Genomic DNA, 21,533 nt, shown 5'->3' with positions numbered 1-21,533 from the left:
CCCCCCCTCAGTCCTGCGCCCGGGGCAAGTGCCCCCCCTGCCCCCCCCGGTTGTTACGCCACTGTAGGTAACTACAAGAGGGGTCCTGGTTGGGTTTTTCTTCTCTTTGTACTGTAGCAGTCTTTCCTGTAGTGTTCTTAGGGCAGATTCATTTTTTTTTAGAATAGTCTTTTCCCTATAGCCCTTTCGCCGAAATGCATCAGCCAGATTGCTCAGGTGTTTGTCTCTGTCCTCAGTGTCAGAGCAAATGCGGTGATATAGGATTGCTTGGCTGTAGATGACAACCTGTTTAGTGTGATTAGGATGGAAGCTGGAATGTGCACTAACCCAGCTTCCATCCTAATCACACTAAACAGGGTGTCATCTACAGCCAAGCAATCCGATACCACCGCATTTGCTCTGACACGATTATATATATATATATATTCACATTGTGCCAAGCTGGGCCAATATATATATGTTTGACTGTATTATTGATGGCTCTTATCCTCTTCAATGGTAAACATGTAAGGCTAATATAACTCATGAACCATGTGATCTAGATAATGCAATAAAGACTGTCTCATCTGCATAAGGAGTAGGAGCAGCTAAAGAGATTTAACCATTTTGTTTTCTAGGTTCAAGTTTTACGAAATGCCGGAGAAGAGGTTACACTAACTGTTTCGTTTTTAAAAAGGGCGCCGGCTTTCCTTAAATTACCGATAAATGAAGACTGTGCTTGTAAGTGCTGTTAATGCTTTTGGCTTCTGACGCATATTAAGGCACTCTATATAAATACTCATAACCTTTCTGCATGTGCAAATGTAGCTCATGTCATGCTAAATGGTGGGGAAAATGCAATGCATTTGTCAAAGACACTGAACACTTGACATGTGTAGTAAGGGGATGATATGAGGTGAGTCAGAAAATTACAGGAGAAAGACATGAAGGAGTAAAATAATTACAGCAAGGAAGAGAAGAAGGAGCACAGGGAATTTTTAAAGAGGCCATGAACGATAGTTAGACGTATTTCTGAAAAGAGGGGGGAGACACATGAGAGAACAGGCAAGTGAAAAGCATGAGAATGTTTATGAATCTGTAGTGCATAATTGTATTTTCTGCTTTACGGAGTTGATCAAGTCCAGATCGACATTCTGGGAGGGAGATTTAGATTGCACACAGATGATTGGGGTTCGGTGTTGTCATTAAGCCACTCAATGTGACTATGTTGTACAATTTCTCATATTTTGCACAATAAAAGAAACCTTGAAACCAAACCACCTGTGTGCGATCTACATATTTATGGAGTTTTATGTACCTGAGAGGCAAGGCTAAAAAACAGAACCGAGCCAATGAGCCAGCCTCCATAGCCACATCAAACAATGCCAACTCAGGAACATTGAAAGAGAACTATGGGGTAACCTTTTTATCCCTTAGCTTTCTTTGGGGTCACATGAGGACATATATTAACGTCCTCCTGTGACCCCAAAGCTCAGTATATAGCAACCTTTTGCCCGCTATATACTGAGAGCGCCCCCAACAATGCTTTGAGATTCTTTCTCACAGGTCGGCTCTAACTATGAGGATGAGTGGAAATCACTCACCCCATAGTTCTTATTTAAAGGCTAAAGCTGGGCATACACCTGTAGATTACCTGCAGATTTTTTATGGTCAGATGGAAAAAATGAAACAGATTCCTCCATCTACGCTAAACTGTGTGGATGAACGAATCTCCAAATGGGCCAAGCCTCAGTATCTTGCTGGTCGGCCCCGCTGACTCTCAAAACAATGCCTGCATCCAATCAGATTGTTCAGGTATTTTAACATCTTCCATTTATAGATCCTTTGACAGGATTTGTGAATGGAGGAACTACAAGTCCCATCATCCACTGCAGAAGAGGGAAGGTAGTTCTCAATGGAATACAAGTGCGGTGACATCTCCATCACTTGTAGTCCATTCATTATTCTTCCCGTCCGTGTTACTGAATGTCCGTACCTAGGTATGGACATGTATGAGAGGAACAGTCTACAGGAGCCCCAGAGCAATGCTTTTCTGGCACCTATGCAAAAAATAATAAATGCACATTTGTTTTCTTTTGTGAAGAAGTGTGCAAAAACTGGAATTTCCCTTTATTACTCAGCTGGCCTTAGTAAACTTTGGTCATGATGTCAGATGCAGTCTGAAGATCTTTATATGCCAGGTTTCTTTTCAACCCGATCCAACAAGCACCTGATTTATGAAGACCGGAGAAAAGAATAATGTACAGTATCTGTTGCCCATAAAAACCGATCACATTTAGGGCCAGTGCCGACAGGCTTTGGGCTTATGTAGATGGCATTAATTTTGATATCAGCTTGAAGCACTTCTGAGATCATTGACAGGTGCATTTGACCTGCAGTTGACCTCCTTCTGACCTGCATTTGGCCTGTCTTTGGGAATGCAAAACCTGCTTAACAAGAATAAAAAAGGCTGTCAACAAGCTCTTGTTTTCTCGATTACTTGAAAAAAATGAAATTTGGGGATGAGTGTTTTCCACTCACCCCATAATTCTCTTTTAAAAACTAGAGATATATTAAAGTGTATCCTGGATAGATTGTGGAAGGGGTAGAACCCCTGTCAGGTTTTTAGTACTGTGTATGTCCCTGTTAGGGGTAAGCACACTAAATTCCTATCCAGGAACTAAGTGTGAGATTTTAAAAGCTGTGTTTTTTCCCAAAAGGGGAGATTTCACCTCCTTTCCGGTATTGTTTGACATACAATCTCAACAGAAACAGTCAGTATTTAAAATTTAGTCAGTATTGAAGACTTTATAACACTTCTAACACAATGAATAACCACCATGACATGTTGTAAAGTGATAGATAAGCAATACAGCAGAGATAAAACAATAATTTAATATCCATATTGTTTTTAAACAGGTGTGCCTAGTGACCAAAGCAGTGGTACATCATCCCCTCTGTGTGACAGTGGGTTACATCTAAACTATCACCCAAACAACACGGTATGTCTTTGTATTTTTTAAGCTGATAGAACATCAAAATATGTTAAAATGTTATACTTTGAATATAATAACAACAATTTGCATAATAAAAAATTATGTTGCTTAGTGATGAGGTTAGGCTTGGTGTAAACTCAATTCACCTAAGCCCAATCAAAACTCTGACTGCCACCCCCTCCTCCATAAGGGAGGGACAGTTTGCAGGAGCCAGAGCATTGCATCCGTGATCTACTGATCAAAGTTGCAATTCTTTACTGGCTCCTATACAGAAAAATATAATAATCACAGATTTCTCTTCTGTTCATTGAAGGACACAGTGAAGATCTTCATCTCTTACTGATTGGTTATACTGGCACCTGCAGGAGTAGGACGCTAGGTACAATAAACAAAACTCAGCCTAGGGGCAGCCCTTTCTGGTGGCCAAACCCCCCATCTCCTAGAGGGAGCTCAGTTTTTTGCCTCGTTTTAAAGCATGTGGACCTAGTTTGCTTACGGGGAACTTAGTTCTCCATGTTTTCTTTTCTTTCTTTTTTTTCCAACACTTGCTTGGTTGCAGGTTTTGGCCATACAGTCTTACAGGCAGCTGTTGGTTTTGGAGGGGTCTTTTAGGTTGTTCCTGGTTTTCCCACCCCTCAGTTGTCATTGCTTTGGGCCGTTCCAGCAGTAAGAGATGAAGCTCTTCACTGTGTCCCTTAATGAATGGAAGATAAAATAGGATTTTTTTGTACTTTTGTGCCGTGAAATCCTTTTCTCTGCGTTCATTAGAGGACACAGCATCCACCCTTCTATTAGTGTTCATGTCTGTGTTTCTACTGCTTTGTGAATAACTGAGCTACCTCTAGCAAATGGGGGGTTTGGCCACCAGCAGGGGCCGCCCCTAGGCTGAGCATTGTTTGTTGTACCTAGTGTTCTACTTCTGCAGGTGGCAGTATAACCCATCAGTAAGAGATGAAGATCTTCACTGTGTCCTTCAATGAACGCAGAGAAAAGGATTTTATGGTGAGTACAAAAAATCCTTTTTTTTTTATAAAGAGGTGACCATTTATTATTATTCATTTATTTATTTATTTTGCACCAGGTGGAATTGTTCTTTATTTCTCCCTCCATCCACAGTCACAGCATTATGTTTACTGCTGATTTGTTGGCGCACTTAAAATATTGATGACATATTTTCTTCAAGTCTAAATTTTGTTTCTTATTTTCAGCAAATCCATTGCCACTGCTGTCTTTGTATCTGTCACCACTAAAACATTTCTTTTTTAATGTTTTGTCAGTGAGTAATTGAAAGCCTTGACTAAGGAATGTTTAGGGTGAGCAAGTGACACAGCCAAGCTCTATAGTATGCATCTGTTGCTGTGGAAACATAGTGGACAAATGGTGTTAAAGATTTATATTTCATAAGATATAATACCATATATTATATTAAGACAAACAGCCTCTTCTTTTTTTGTGTAGTTATGCACTCTTCACAGCTGCCTGTTTTAAAAATAACATTACTAACACAATGTTTATTTCAAAGAGTATCCTTGAATAGGTTTTCTATCAGTGTATCCTATATAAAATGACCAATTTTAAGACAGTTAAAGTAGAACTAAGAGCAAAATAAAAATACAAACATGGTAAAGGCTACCAATGCCTATATCCCAGCAGTCCCCATAACACAGTTGTATTACCTGTTGATCCTGCAAGTAGAGCCTCTGTTTTTTTACTTCTTTAATAGGCCAAAAGCTGCAGCCGGCAGGGTTGGGACAAACAATGTAACAGACCATTTTACTGACCATGCTAAGTATGGTCAGTAAAAAACCTTTATCCTGAAAGAAAAATAAACCGTTGCTGTAGAAAGTGTTAGCTAGAGTAAGGTTGTAAATTATGTGTTGATTACTTAAAGTCCATCTAAAACTACAAGTCCATATTAGACTACTCTGTCCACAGGTGGCTTCTTGACTCCCATGAAATCCAACTATTCTAAGCATCGCAAAATGGATGAATCTTAAAAGTATCTTATGCACCTAGAAGACAACCCATAGTGTGATATACTGTATACCAAACAGAAATGGTCAGATCTAGAGGTGAGAGCAGACCAATCCTGGGCATCAGTGAAGCAAACTTGTTCTCATTACAGTTTTACTTAAAGTGGCACTAAACTCAGAAATTAAATCTTAAAAATGCATTCTGTTACCATAACTATTATGTTACGGCTGGCTCCAGCCACTTGCAGAGAGATCAGCGTCCCTGGTTACCAGCTAACCAGGGACACTGATCTCCAGACAGCAAACTCTCCTCGGCGCTCTGGGAGTCTCCCGCTCCCGGCCGCCAAGGAGAGAAACACTGCTTTTTCTTTTTGTTCTTTATTCTGATACGGAACCGTGTCAGAATAGAAAAAAAATAAAAATAAAACATTTTTGGCTTGGGCGGAGCTAGCTGTCACTGCTAGCTCCGCACAATCGTTTTCTATTTATTTTTTTCTACTTTTTAAACTATTTTTCTGTTCTGCTCGGTACTACAGAGGGACCGAGCAGAACAGCCGAGCCGAATGCCACTCAGTGGCATTCCCCTATTCACTCACTGCTGTTCGGCATCTATAAGAATAGACCGAACAGCAGCGAGTAGCCTGCCGGAGGTTCAGCTTAGCCGATCCACATGTTAGATCGGCTGAGTCGAACTCCTTCTGCACTTCGGGTCGGCCGAACATGTTGAGCATGTTCGACCGACCCGAAGCCACCCGAAATCAGCCGTACCAGCCTGAAGTGAGTAGCCGAACAGCGTTCGACTCACCTCGCTTTAGGTCGGTCATTCACTCGGCTGCCTACGGCAGCTTAGTGAATAGACCCCCTAGTATTTTGAGGACAGGTTACGCGAATATGTTTCAGGACACTAGAATGTGTGTACTACAATTTAAACCATTTTCAAGCTACTATTAACAAAAATAAAATTATAGTGGAGAAGATATTGTTTGAAAAAATGTTCATGGAAAACTGGGGAATATAATAAAGGAAATAATTGCAAACAACCATTGGGATTAGAGATGAAGAAAATTGTAAAAATCCATTTCACCCCTGGTTGCATGCAGCGAATTGGGGGCGATCGAGGTCAATTCCCAAACCATTTAAATATTTTCTTTTTACAACCTTTAGCTGAACCTAAGAAAACATGTATTGATCCTTCCAATCAGAACTGCAGTATTTATTATATTTTAGCTTAATCCCAATATTCATCAATATATTAGCATAACAATTAAAACATTTAGAAGGGTCCTTTTAAGATGAGTTTATCTTAGCTTGAATAATCCTTTGTTATCAGCCTTGTTTGGTTGTGGCAAGTGAAATTGCCCAGATTTTATTTAGATATTTTCTAAATATAAAATTAAATTCAGAATGCATAGATGTGTTTTTTGATAGCATTAGTAGCAGCAGCTAGTAGGCAGAGGCTCAGCAGTGATGGATCTTCAGAAATATTTTTTCTTGAAACCACACTGTAGGTATACTGCTGCATTTAGCAGAAATGTGACACACAACTGACTGATATTTTGGAGGTGACAACCTTCACCAACAAGTTAAAATTGCCTTCTCTTGTAAACTGGCAGATCAGGCACAGTTGCAAAATAAAAAAAAAAATGGATAAAAAACAGAGGATAGGGAGGAAACCTGTGCTAAATGTCTCTTTCTGTATAGTAGGGGAAATACTCCACTACACTACCAACTGCTATGTGATGATGACACTCTCAGCCTTACCCTGCCCATAGGTGTTCCAGCTCGCGGTACAACAATCTAAGTGCCAGCAGACTGAACGTGATCGTCACTGGGGTCAGTTAACTCGGTAGTGAACCTTTTACCGACTTAAGCAACAGCTGCCACCATGTGTTTTAACGAAAACACGCATTGGCCATTATATCTGATATAACAGTTCTGACCTTTAGGAAATATCTGTGACACCTGCTGTCATCCAGACAAGAAGTAACAGTTTTAAATAAGGTGAACATATGGGGAAATATGATTCTCTTTATGAAATTAGAGAGAATCAGCATAAGGATTTTAAGATCTTGTTTTAATTAAAGGAAACATAAATTGTGCAGAGTCCAATTAACTGCAGCGTAAGTCTAAATCTGAGTCACTGGTTGTTTTAGTGTGGGGATTATTTGGAATGTGTTTGACTGTTCTGCTGTTACAGATCTTCCTTCACTTCCGATCTGCTGAAAAAAAGGTTTTGGCTGGGCACGCACGTTACCGCTTATGAACATAGACTGAAAAAACACAGCTTTTAGATTTGTACAGCATTTGTTGTCCCTTTGAACACAGCTATATAATAGCCGATGTGTCCATGTGCATTGTGGGATTTAGATAATCTAAAATGCCCCAAACCTGTGCTTGGGAGGAGCATACTGGTGTAATTTTTGAGCATAAATGCGTGCAAACACATGCCTATGGGTGTACACACATAAATTAATTATATTGGGGCTGAAATAAATTAATGAAATATTAAAATCATATTGCCTTAAGCTATTTCAGATACTGAATAAATCACTTACAATGGATGCTGCTTCTCTATGTTTAAATGTTTTAGTTTATTGCAGAATCAGCTGGCCCCATGAGCACTGGTCCTGATATCCTGTTTTAGGGTGGCTCATTTCCCTTGCAAGATCAACCTATTGTGTGTATCTCCTCAAATGGACATAGCAAGACAAGTCACTTCCTTGTTCCTTCTTCCTCCCTTTTTCCAAATTAGTAGATCGATAGCTAGAGATTCTGCTGTCCATTGTGATCTTGTACTAGACAGGAATTTCGGGAAGCCAAGCTTAGAGAGTCAGAGTCAGCTGTTCTGAAACATAGTAACTGTAAATTAGTGGGCATACATGTAAATAAATACTTTGCTGGGCAATGTGTATTTGTTCGATCTGGATTTAATATTGAAAAAAGTTACTTCACAGTTGCACCTACGCTTCTATATGCTATATGCACATAAATGCAAGTACTTTACACGCCATTATATGCATTTTTTTCACACTGGATCTTTCTGCCAGCTGTCTGAGATATAAGTATTTAATTACTCCTACATGCATGAGCCCTAAAACAAGTTTTGGTGGCAACTCCAAATTCTTACAAGTCCTTTCTGATTTATATAAGTGCACTAGTAGCCTAGAAAGCCATGATTCTCCATCATGCAAATAGCTTCCAGGTCTGGCCCATTCTTTCCCTTGCCTACCTATTGGCTAGCACATTGATTGGCCAGTGGTGAGGTGCAGAAAATGGGAGGTGGTGGGTCTTACCTAGTGACCACAAGAGCAAGCCATTATTTGAGAATTTGCAAGCTCTTGGAAGAGCCCTCTGTACAGCAAAATGCTTAAAATGTTGTATTATTTTACACCCACAGGTTTATATTAGTGATGAAAAAATGGTTCAGAAACTATTCAAAGGTTTTTTTAGTTCATTGGTAACGATTAATAAAACTATGCTTTGATTTTCATGTTATCTAATGAAGATGTCATGGGATACTTTTCTTTATTCTGTACACTAAAGAACTCTGCAGTTTGGTGCATTGTCTTCCTTAATTATTTATACCCTGCTGGCACCACTTGTTGTGCCCTACATAATTAAATCAAGGCAAAGAGACTCAGAGCCTGAAATCTTAATAAAGTAAGACAGGAATCATGGGAGTTGTAGTTTACGAACAGCTGGTATGGCTCAATTCAAAATAACTTGAATTCTTCCTAATGCTTTTTATTTAACCAGTAATAATGCTGAATAGAGATTTCATAGTGTTTCCTACAAATTACGGGTTTTAGTTTTTACATTCTACCATTTGATTGGATTTTGTTGCTTTGGGTAAAATGGAGAAAACTAATCCAGTTCCTCATTTCTGGTTTACAGGCCCATTGGCAGATTTTACTTTATTCCCTCTGTGGTCACCAGGAAAAGAATTACAGGGTATGGTTCCAACAGGGATGCTGATTTGTTTATAGTTGAAGTACAGAGTATGCTTCCAACAGGGATATTGTTTTTTTCTTTAAGATAATTTTTATTGATTTTGCAGGTAACGTAGTACAACTGTCTACACAATTAACAGTAACAGTGAACAATAAACAGTAAGCATTATTGACAATGGCCTTAATAGTACAGAAGGAAGGTTTGACACAATCTCGCATAAGCTAATCGAGCATATGACAAATGTGACATCAGTAGTTAAAAAAATAATAAAGGTTCACTGTCAAAATAATGTCAAGATAATTCAGAAATTGTGAAGGTGATACCTCTGCAAGGGCCAATAAGGTCAAATAGAAGAGGTGGTCATAAGTGATTTTATTGCTGTCTTTGCATAGAAAAAAGAATACGGAGAAGGCGTTTAGCGTAGGCATCTATCGGCGTCTATAGGAACATCATCCACCATCCCCAATGAACAAATTGAAGGGTTACAAATGTTAGAAAGACCCAGAGTGGGTTCTATGAAGGCAGTGACCTCTGACCAAAAGGAAGAAATCATCATAGATCATGCCACTTATGTTTAATTTTCCTGAAGCGTAGAGATCTAATGCTATTCAATTTAGCATAATATGTAAAAACAAGTTTAGAAGAAACATCTCTATGAAGGAGTCATTCTAAAGGTAAAGGTTTCAAGGATGTAGAACGAAACTGAGTTTGAACTGCATGTAGCAGCTGATAATACTCTAAAAAGGAGGTGTGGGTGAGTCCACGCTTCTCCTGGAGTTGGGAAAATGTAAACAAAGTGCCTTACTTAAAGATATGTTGTAATTTTTTAATGCCCAGGGAGAACCAAAACTGAGCAGAAGGGAGTTAAAGCAATTCACTATCAAAAGGATTTATCCACAAGGGGAATTGGGGATTGGGTCCAATCTCCATCCTTCAGCATTCCAATCACATATTTAGGAAGACGTACAGTGGTACATATCAAAACCAGACCTGGGTGAATGAAAAATGAACCCCTGTATACTGTGTTTTTAATTATTTAAATGATCTAACAATGGCAGGTTCAGTAGCCATCCACACATTGCCCATCAATAGAATCAACCATTCATGTACCACCACCAGTTGTGCCTCTAAATAATATAACTGAAAATTAGGGAAGGCCATGCCTGCCATAGTGCAGGGAAGCTGGATGATTTCTAGGGCTTTGACCTTTCCAGAGAAGGGATAGGCAAATGGAGTAAATTTTCCAGAAATGTGATAGTGGTACATAACAGGGGGAGTTGGCAAGAACATATAGGAGTTTAGAAAGAAAATGTGTTTTAACCACATTAACCCTACCCACAAGATCTAGAGGTAAGATCGTCCATTGCTGCATTTTGAGATGTAAGGATTCAATGAATGGAGTGATATTATTGGTAATATATGATGAGATAGGCAATTGTACATTGACACCCAAATATCAAAATTTATGGGCAATTTTTTAAATAATGGAGTTAAGCAGCAAATTAAAATTAGAGGCCTTTTTACAATGAATGACGTTGCCATGGATAAACCATGGATTTACTCAGTTTAACTATTTGTATCATGTAAAAAATTAGTGCAATGGTTATGATCCTTTTGGTAAATACCTCTACAACTGTCTGTTGTTTTTCTTTACTAATTGAGTATTTACAGCAATACTTACCCATGGACCTTTTAAAACAAAAGGGAGAATGATTAAACACTCATGTATATCTTGGCATGGGATGTTCCACTTTGGATTGACTTGGGTTTACTTGGGCTTTGTGAATTTCTTGCCCAGGAAACAAGTTGGTGATCACTGCTGGGCACAGGGATGGATATTTACACAAAGTAAGTCCTTTCCATATACATGGTCTCTCTCTGCCCCTTCACACAATGAAAATGTAATACTGAGTGAAAAATAAGGAATTACAAATATGCTGGGACACCCGTCGTCATTAAAAAAAACAGTTGGGGGATCTAGGCCTGATCTAATTTGTGCATATTTAGAATTCAGATGGTATATCATTGCAAGGGTGTTAAGCTACCTGCGCTTAAAGACTGATTTTGAATGGTACATTTGTGTCCCAATATAGTGTATGGTATTGACTTATATGATTTTTTTGGAATACCTCTCTTTATGTCCTATGCATACTGAGGAACATTTAATTCTGACATAGATTTAATTAATATCAGTGGACTGACTGATTTTTTCCATTGCATTTCAACTATTCCTAATCCTTGCCATAATTACCTATTCTGTTGGATTTAATCTTAATGATTATATGGGACATATTTCATTATCTTTCACACAGCATTTTTGTGGGACATCTTTTCATTGGACAAGCGGTTTGAATATTGCACCTTGTTTTCTATTTCGCTTATAGAACTCTATTTGATATTTTGTCATATGCAGTGCCTCGTGAAAGTATTCACCCCTTTGTGGGGTTTTCTGTTTCATTGCATTACAATATGGAATTAAATGGATTGTGGAGGTTGTGTACTATGTTATTTACATCACATGCCTACTACTGAAATATTGTGCATACGTATTCACCACCCAAAAAGCCACCATTTGCTGCAGTTGCAAGTCTATTGATATATGTCTCTATTAGCTTAGCACAGGGGTTCCCATAACTTCAATGAGCTCGTCATTTGAAAAGTAGATCTCCAGATGAAAAATAGTGGGCGCCCCTGGCTTAGCACATTTAGCCACTGGGAATTTTGCCCATTCTTCAGGGCAAAACTGCCCCAGCTCCTTCAGTTTAGATGGGTTGTAATGGTGTATAGCAATCTTCAAGTCATGCCATGGTTTCTCAATTGGATTGAGATCTGGGCTGTGACCCAAAAGAGAACTAAAGCCAAAAACAGGTTTAGCTCTCTTTTAAGACTTGTCTAATTTAATGACTGTGTGAAAAAGTGGAAGAATTATTTTTGTATTGTTCTAAATAAACAATAAATAATCACTTTGGGGGATAAAATGCATGGTTTCTTTTGCACTATCCTTGACTTGTTTTTTACTATATTGATTAGGTTTTGACCTCGGCCCTAAATTTCTAGAAATTGGCCCACCTAACATTTCTTCTGTTATTGTTTAAGAGTGGATTATATACAGTATACAGCAAACTCCCTTGCCTTTTTAATATATATTACCCCAGAGCAACCTGTGAAATAATTTTCAGGTATTAGGGAAACAAAATTATTTATCATGGGTCAGTGAAAAGCATGCCCCTTACAATGGTGGTGAGTGGGAGGAATTTATGTGCACCTTACAGTGGTGGTCAGATTGCAATCCTTACAGACAGCTATAAAATATAATTGATGTCATGCTGCTGGCTCTGGTCTGTAGGAGGTTAGGATAGGAGGTTAATCAGCCAATCAAAACCCCCAGCAGCAACCTCTAGAGGAACCCTAGGGTTCCATAGAACCCTGAATGAGATTGATTGTTCTAAAGACTGTTGTGTGTGAAAATCCCTAGAAATGAATAGTTTTGGAAAAACTCCAACCAGCCCATCTGACAACAACAATCTTGCCATAGTCAAAATTGCTGAGATCACATTTTTTCCCTATTCTAGTGTTGGATGTGAACATTAGATAAAGCTCTGACCTGTATCTGCATGATTTTATGCATTGTGTTGCTGCCACATGATTGGCTGATTTGAAAATTGTAAAAACAAAAAATAGGCAGATGTTTTTATTAAGTAGTTTGGTGAGTGTACATAGAAACAGAAAAAAACCTAAACATTTGTAATATCTCGTTCCAATTTCTCTAGAGAGTCTAACAGATATGACTTGTACATATGTTATTTATTGGTGAGAAATTATATAAATAATGTTAAATAGTTATCAGAATCTTCCTCTGCACTCAATAAATAAAAATTATAGCAGTGTGTTTGAAGTTTCCACCAAGCATATCATTATAAACAACTAGGTGGAAAAACTGTTAGTAATGTTTACCAACATTGCAAGGCACTTATGCTGAAGATCCACTTCATATGGATAGATCCCGGAGTCATAATGTTGGGAGAGAGGCAATGATGTGAGATGGAGAGGCTCATTTATGAAACATTTTCTAAAGGAAAAGGTGTTTGTTGCCTGCAGTAATTATTCAGCTTTGATCTGTAATTTTTTTTAGAGAAGATCTGAAATGAGTAGTAATTTGGTTGATGTAGCCTAAAAAATATGTTTTATATGAGGTCTAATTGGTTCTGGGAGATACATTTTATGTTATCACAATAATTATTTTGAAGAGCAACTACAGACAACAAGTATTACGTGACCTACTATCTGTACAAGAACCATGGACACTCTGCTTAGGTTAGAAGGTCTTCTCAATTTACCATAGCTTACTTTTCTGCAAGCTCCATTCTGCCTGAACAAACATGTCTTCTGTCAATTCCTTTGGGCAGGGCTGCAACTTCTTGACATTCATTTTTGCTGTCTATCTTCCACAGCTAATGCTGCTATGAAACTTTAGAAGAAGAAGGTCAGGGGTGTTAAAATTTTATTTTTGGGGAAGTCTGAGACGTGCATAATTAGCAGTCCTGGAGAGTGTATACACTAGTTAGTGTATTTATTGATAGATATTCCTGCTCTGTTTCTTTGGTACCTCAGATATTTGGTCTGACATTTGTTAAAGTAAATGTGAATCAAAATGCAGGAACAGCATGTAATTTCCCTACAAACAAGCATGTTCATTAAAGAAACATGAAGATAAATAATAGTGTAAGGTGGATTATTGCACATTACACATCATTGCTGTTCTCTGCCCCAAAATTGTTTGTAAACCTTGAAGTGAACCTTGATGGCAATAGAAGGAATTGTTAGAGTTATTACTACAATGTCTGTAAAAGGTAATAAATACCTGGTTACCCTTACACATTACTTGTATGTATTCGCCTACCATGAGAGATATTTTGGATGCTCGGTTCACTTTAAAGTGTAATGATAGAAGCCAATGAACATATGGCCTATATTTGTATTATGTGAACTATATAGCAAGAACCATTGCATTATTGATGTAAACCTTTTATAAAAATATCCAAAAACTCATAATGACTTTACCTAATCATTTTAGCGGCAAATACACAAAGGAATGGCACTTCATTGATCTGGCAATGGTTTCCTGTCTAAGTTATACAATAAAATAATTGCATTCTGCCTTCTCCTGACAGGACACATTGTCATGCTCTTCATGGCCAGCATCACCTGCCCTCAGATGGGAAAAACGGTGGTGTGATCTCCGCTTAATCCCACTTCTCCATTCAAGATTATCACAATATATGACAGGAACAGATTTATGCAGGTAAAACATGTCAATATTCTCGCATTTAAATGAATTAACACTGTGTTTCGTTTAATAATGTTCTAATTTAATTTTGAAAAACATTTAAAGCTGAATGTCAGTTTTATGATAAATCCTCCCCTGTGTGTGTGTGTGTGTGCGTGTGTGTGTAATATATATTTATTTATATATATATTCCTTCTCAGTTGGTCTGGTGACATAACAGGTCCTTTCTCTTTCTCTCCACTGAATAATAATAATAGTTGTCTCTGACCTCTGTGCTGGGAAGGTATACCATGTAAACAGCTACTCGGAGAAGTAGGAAAGCTCAGAATTCTTCAGCATTCTTACAGTAACAACAATGTTTTGTCAAACACACACCCAGCCTGCTGATGGCAGACTTAAGCAGAACTCCAACCAAAACTATCTGTTTAAAGTGTAAAATAAAACAACTTGCTGCAATACTCTTACCTACAATCTGGAGGTGTCCCTGTGGCACTTCTCCACCACTTGATAGTCTCAATCTTCAGGGTTGAATGATGACAAGCTTCATTCAACCCACCTCCTCTGAGCCCAGGCTGTCGTGGACCTTGAGGCAACATCATTATGCAGCCTGGGCTTGGTTTATAGTATTGCTGCAGTACTGAACTTAATCTTTAGGTGAAATGTATCCAATTATACCAAAAGATACCTTGCTACTATCATGGGTCTAATTGCAAAACACTATCATGTCAAAAAATGATTGCAAAAAAAGTTGACGTACAGTCTGACAAACTATTGGCACTAAAAAAACCTGCACAAAACATAATAATATGTCTGTAAACTGCTCTGCTTGGTCAGTTAAGGGCTTGGTACATAAAGTGACTTGGATACAGACACTTCAAAATGTATTATTACAGGCTTCTTTTCCATCTGGGGATGGTGATTACTGGGGATGGTGATTACAGAAGCATTGAAGGTACACATAGTACATTGCAGAAGTGTTATCAAAGCTAAGAGATGAGCCACTGTGATTTCTGTACTATTCTCTGGGGAGACAGACATCTAATGCATTTATTTGTTCAACGTTGTTGATTGACATAATGCTTTCAGAAGTATTATGAAAAATCCTATTTATTTAACCTCAACTTGTTTTACACACTTTGCTCAATCAATTTTCTTTAGACATAGTGCTACAAATTTGTCTATTTTAAGTTGTTCCTCCCACGCACTTAGTAAAAGTACAATATGTCATATTTCTCATATTTACAAAAGGTTTGTGGTTTTTACAGCTAGTTTGAGCCAAGAATATTAGAGAGCCAGCGGTATCTGAAATGACCACTCACAGACCTAATCAGAAAATTTGACCTTTCTGCCTTTGGCTAACCAAGGAAACAGGAGAGAGAAAACCCACAAGAAATCAAATCATATACTCGCAATAATCAAATATTATAGGCAGATGTTGACCATAGATTGATAAATATTTTGGACAGTCCAATAAAGATTAGTGTGACTTCAATAACAATCATTATATCACTACATCAAGGGTATTTTGGGGGGGAATATGTGAGATGACCCTCTCCTGGCAGCACTTATATCCACTTACTCATACAGCACCTAGGTAAACTAGGAATCCTGAGCCTCCTCTGAGTGAATTATTTTGCAATAGTGCCTGCACCAAGTGCGACTCCTTTCAATGAATACCTTGTCCCAAGGTTGTTCACTAGTTTGTACTTGTAACAAATACAGGCCCACTCTTGTAGATGCACTTCCAAATTCTTTACTTTGTAAAGAATTAGTTCTCCTTTAACTTTGTTAAAGGAGAACTATGGGCTCAGTGTTTTTCCCCATAGCGGTATACTGAGACGCCGGAGCGGATCCTGACTTAGACGACGGGATCCGCCCAGCTGCGTGAGTGACAGCTGGCTCTGCCTATCTAGAGGCAGAGCCAGCTGTACCCTCCCCCTCCCCCATCCGTTCCGCCAGTCAGCGCTGGCAGAACGGAGCGGGGAGAGGGCAATCCAGCCCCTCCCCCTGTCACGGCAGAGAGCTGTGACAGGATCGAGAGGTGAGCGAACCCGGTATGTGTTCGCTCAACTCCCGATCTACTGAGCCGACCTGTGACAGTCCTCATAGTTCTCCTTTAAGGTAAAGGACAGGAGAAGGTGGAATATCTATGCTGTTCTGGGTCTCCTGCAGCTTCTCTGGCTAGTAGATACTGGGTTTATCTGAGCATCCAGGAGTGTTAGCTACTAGAGCAATGCAACCACAAAGCAAGAGGTTCTTCTGTAACCCGATCCCAGCTCTTTGACTCAAGCATCGGACTACTTCACACACATAACTTCCAGGCTCTCAGCCTGCTAAAAGGGCCGCCTGCTCTAGGCCAGGGCTTCAGCCTGGGGCTTCCCAACAAGCACACTGACTGCACACTCCTGGACTTCTCTGAAAGGACACCTCCGCAAAGAAAAGGGCTAACCAAAGGACTCTTCCAAAACAGTACCTATCTGGAGATGTTTTTAGAAAGAGACTAACAGTTTTAAATTGAAACATTGATATTGGTGAAGTTACTTAATGTGAAGCTGATGTGTCACATACTTGCCTACTCCAGTGTTGTCATCACATATCAGGTATATCCAGGTGCCTGTATTTCAGGTCCTTCAATGGTATAAGCACTCTCCTTGGGTGAAAAGCCATGGTGTTCTGATAAACACTTATTTCCTAAGTCTATGGAGCTATGTTACATAAGGCAAATAGGCTGCTCACTTTGCAAAGGAATTTTTACTTTGCAAGACAGTTTTCCCTTTGCTTAGTAAATGACATGAAGCTCTCCTAACTGCAAGTAAAAATACTGTTTTTTAAACATTTCCTTGCACATAATTGGGTATTTTTAGAAAAGTGAGTGTTTACCACATTTACTAAGCTACAAAAAAGTCCCTTGCAAAGTGAAAAATTCCTTGCAAAGTGAACAGCCTGTTTGCCTTTAGTAAATCAACCCTAACAGCTCAGAATCCTGGCTCAATGGAACACATACAGTAGGATTTATTTTACCCCTTCAGGACTACAATAGGTACAGTATATAAATGACACACTCCTGAAGTGGTTATACTAATAACTACTTGTGCCATACATGTTACATATTGCCACAAACGTCGGAGTGAGCGCAATGATTTTGGAGGCATCGCTCACTGTTAACAGTAAATTGATGAGTGGTAAAGGCTTTGTCATGTGTCTCCTCATATGGGCCATCTTGGGTTCTGTAGTTTTTTTCTCCCTTTCACAGGCATGTGCAATTATAAAGATTGAGCAGATTCTGTATTATATTCTGTTTGTGCGCACTAAAATGAATGTTAGTGTATTTTTTTCTGAAAATATTGATTTTATAAACATTTGCACAAATATTAAACTAATCATTACTCAGGTCAATAAAAAAAATGCAGCTTGTAATATAGAAAACTTGTAGTGAATATTATTTGGGTCAATAATATGTTACTTTGTCTGCATATTGCACTGCAGCTTTCCAACCCTGGCCATATACTTGATTTTTGGGGTAAACAAGCAGATGGGATAGGGAATGTTAGTGTAGATCATTAAGGGAGGCTAGTAAAGTGTTAGTTACGGTAAAGATGTCTTTTAAATAAAATTGATCCAAAACAATTAAAGGTTCTTGTCTGTGCATTAGCAAAGGCTGCATACTGAAGGCCAGGGTTGCAACACCCAGCACTTACATACCAAGGGTAAATGTCTTAATCTTATTCAGATTAGGTGTTAAGGGATTCAAATTGAATGCTGTGAGGTAGTAATGTGGCAAACTTTTAATATGTAGATTCTCATCATGATCAGTGACTGCATGTAATATAGCACCAAACGAGTTCTGTTCTTCACTTCAACCATAATACTACCTAGCAATGAGGTTAAAGTGTATGTTACCCCAAAAACTAAAAGCAAATATATGTGTTGTGTTACTCAAAAAGGTCTTTTAAAATGTAGTCACTATCTTATTTTTAATTTGATGCCACTAAACATCTGGTGATCCTACCAGTTGCCCTAGGTTCCTTTTTCAAACTGATCACGCCAAGCACGCCAAGTATCTCCTGTAGTCAGTTTTGCTGCCATGTCCCCCCTTGCCTGTGTTGATTAGCAGCACTCCCTTGGTTAGTTTTGTGGGAAATGTCCCTTTCCAGGCCTGCCCGTTTTGATTGGCAGTGGCTCCCAGCTGGGGTCTGGCTATAAAAATTACAGCTGCTGCTGCTGGAGGGCAGCATGCACATAAGGGGAATGTACTTTGCCATTTTTGTGTGACATGATAAATTGCCTGCCTACTACAGAAACTGTCCACCCCCACCCGCCTGCACTGTTGTCTGTAAGTGTGATCACGAGACTACTGTCCAATAAAAGTTAATAAAAAGGTAAAAATATTTACTTAAGCAAATGCCAATATGGTCACTAAGTAATTATTTACAATATATATATATATGTTTAAATTGTTTTTTATTTTATTCCCATTATTTTAGAAATGTGAAATTCCTAGATGATTTACAGTAGGTATGTACCAAACCTAAGTTATGTTACATAGACAAGCAGAATACACCACATTTGACAATAAAGCAAGGTTACAAAATGGCCATATGCTGTGTATTAATTAGCATAGACTCCCTTGGTGAAAAGTTTAAAACAGGAACACCTGGATAAATGACTTAGAATTCTACCGGCATTAATAACCAAGCAGGCCACACAGCTATCCAGCATAAATATAGAGGAGTCATTAAAACCAAATTAGCATATTGTTAGGTAATAAACCAGCACGAGCATTATGTTGGCCTCAGCAAAAACATTGCATGATTAACATCAGTGACATCCTTTAGCAGTCATGTAAAAGACTCTTCAACTTCTACCAGAAACAAAACTCTGCCTACTGTACCTTTACAAGTCAGAGTATCGGGGGTTCTATGGGACACATCACTTTCACAGTGTTTACTTTCTATGTAGTTGATGACAATGGATAGATAGATAGATAGATAGATAGATAGATAGATAGATAGATAGATAGATAGATGATTTATTACTTTTCTGCTTGTGAACCCCTTGCGTATGAAAGATATTATTAGCTGTGTCTAAAGCATAGCAGGATAGAGCAAGTGCCTATTGTATTGTTTCATCTTTCAAATCTCCCTTCCAGGGTTGTTAAATAGTGTGTGGAAGCACGTAGAACTGTTGTAATATTCTTTTTAAACTTCAACAGCTTATTAGGTGCCCTCATTTAAAGTGACCTTAGGCACTGAATTCTGTGAGTGCATCCCTGCTTGTTTAGATAATAAACAAATGCTTTTCTACAAACGCATCAGTTCCACAGGAACACAAAAGCACAACATGCACTTATAACTGATCATTAGGACATTTCAGTGTGCTCTTAGCATTTGCTGATAAAAGCAATCATTGGCATTTGCCTCATATCTCTTTGTGGCACAGTTTAATGACTTGTCTTTAAAGGAGAACTATGAGATGAGTGAATTCCACTCACCTCATAGTTCTAAGCCGACCTGTGACAATGAGACTGTCACAGGTTGGCTCAGTAGATCGGGAGGTGAGGGAACACATACCGGTTTCCCTCACCTCTCGATCTTGTCACGGCTCTCTGCCGTGACAGGGGGAGGGGCTGGATTCCCTTCTCCCTGCTCCGATCTGCCAGCGCTGACTGGCGGAACGGACGGGGGAGGGGGCGGGTACAGCTGGCTCTGCTTCTAGATAGGCAGAGCCAGCTGTCACTCACGCAGCTGGGCGGATCCCGTCATCTACGTCGGGATCCGCTCCAGGTGCGGCGTCACAGTATACCGCGAGCTGTAGCTCGCGGTATACTGAGCTTAGGGTAACGGGAGGACGCTAGTTTGTGTCCTCCCGTTACCCTAAGGAGAACTATGGGGAAAAACACTGACCCCATAGTTCTCCTTTAACTGTACTATAATTATGGTGGAGGTGCATGTGTGAGGATTTAAGGCATGGCCCAATATACTTTTCAAATGGTGGAGCAGAAAATAAATAGCAACTGTTATAACAACTATAACAAAGAAAAAGAGAATAGCTGCATGCTGCCATACTTGGACCAACACTGTTAAAAAGTGTTGGGCAGATATTGTTATGAAGTTGATACAAAGTATTATGTTGTAATTGTGTTGTAGTCACACAGTGCAAAACACGTGAATGATTTTAGCAGATTACCTTTAACTCAAATTCCTAGTTGATTTTTATTATGCTGCCTTGCCAATTAAACATTTTTAAAGAGCAGCTTCTGCTGCAACTTTCACCTTATTCCTGGCACTGTCCCTTGGAGACTTGCTGCTCCAAGGACCATTAATGCTTGCCTTCTGGGTTGAATGATGAATGATGACCAGAACCCTTCAACCACCTTCCTGTGGGCCCAGGCTGTCATGGACACATCCTCCGGGGGTATAACATACAGACACTCTGGGCTCACAGCATTTTCTTGACTGAGTACCGTTCAGACATTATTATTTAAGTGCACCTTAGTTCAGAAGGAAAAACCACCCACCACTCCAGGGAAGGAACAGGAAATATCTGCAATGTCACTGGACTCTCCCGAAGACTGCTACATGCAAGGTATGTATGGGAAAATGTTTTTAAAAAGTAGCGTGGTGGGGTTTTAAAAATAAACTAATGTTGCATTTAATCTGCTAGTATGTCTGCATACACTAAGTAAACCGATTTCTAATGGGGTTTTATTGGAAATGAAGGGGACTAGATACCCAGATGATACAAATAATAATAATATAATACTAATACTATAATAATACTTCTATTGTATATACATGGTTCTGAAGCATAATTCAGAACTTGAAATATATCAGGTATACAGATTTACCTTGACTTGACATAAAAGACACCTTAAAATGTAGTTCCACCCAAAACGTTTTTTTTCAGTAATGGATGAAGTGGGTAGGTTTTGAACCTCAGTAGATTCTTCCTCACTTTCTGCCCTCGTTACTTTTAGTAGGACAGAAAGTGAAAGAAATCTCCAAGAGGACACATACATTAATAAAACTATTTTTAAATAGGGTAAACACACAGCAGTGTTTTACTACTATATGTGTCCCTGTTGGAAATTCTCCCTTACTTGCTGTACAGGTTGCAACATTTTCCCCTGGATAGCAAGTAGGGTAAATCTTCCTAAAAAGTTCTCAGACTGCAATAAAACCCTAAGAGATGCCCTTACTTTGCCCTATCCTATAAAAAAAACTACAATTAAATTGTGTGTTTTATATCACCCATAACGTTCTGTTTACCTCTGTATTGAAGCCTAGCAGATCCAATGGATAGGAATTTGTTACAAGAAACACTGTAAAAAAAAAAAGGGGGGGGGGG

General features: G+C 38.9%; 1 protein-coding gene across 1 annotated transcript in view; it reads left to right on the top strand.

Moving 5' to 3' along the window:
• Positions 1-21,533, top strand: part of SNTG1 (syntrophin gamma 1) — a 324,127-nt gene that overhangs the window by 251,221 nt on the left and 51,373 nt on the right. Inside the window, exons 9-11 of the mRNA XM_018564206.1 lie at positions 618-720; positions 2,899-2,981; positions 14,071-14,201. Of these exons, the coding sequence (XP_018419708.1) occupies positions 618-720; positions 2,899-2,981; positions 14,071-14,201 (317 nt within the window). The remainder of the gene's footprint in view (positions 1-617; positions 721-2,898; positions 2,982-14,070; positions 14,202-21,533) is intronic.

The sequence above is a fragment of the Nanorana parkeri genome, unplaced genomic scaffold (assembly GCF_000935625.1).
Source record: "Nanorana parkeri isolate BGI_ZX_2015 unplaced genomic scaffold, ASM93562v1 scaffold735, whole genome shotgun sequence".
NCBI lineage: Eukaryota > Metazoa > Chordata > Amphibia > Anura > Dicroglossidae > Nanorana > Nanorana parkeri.
This window is presented reverse-complemented; position numbering and strand designations above follow the sequence as displayed.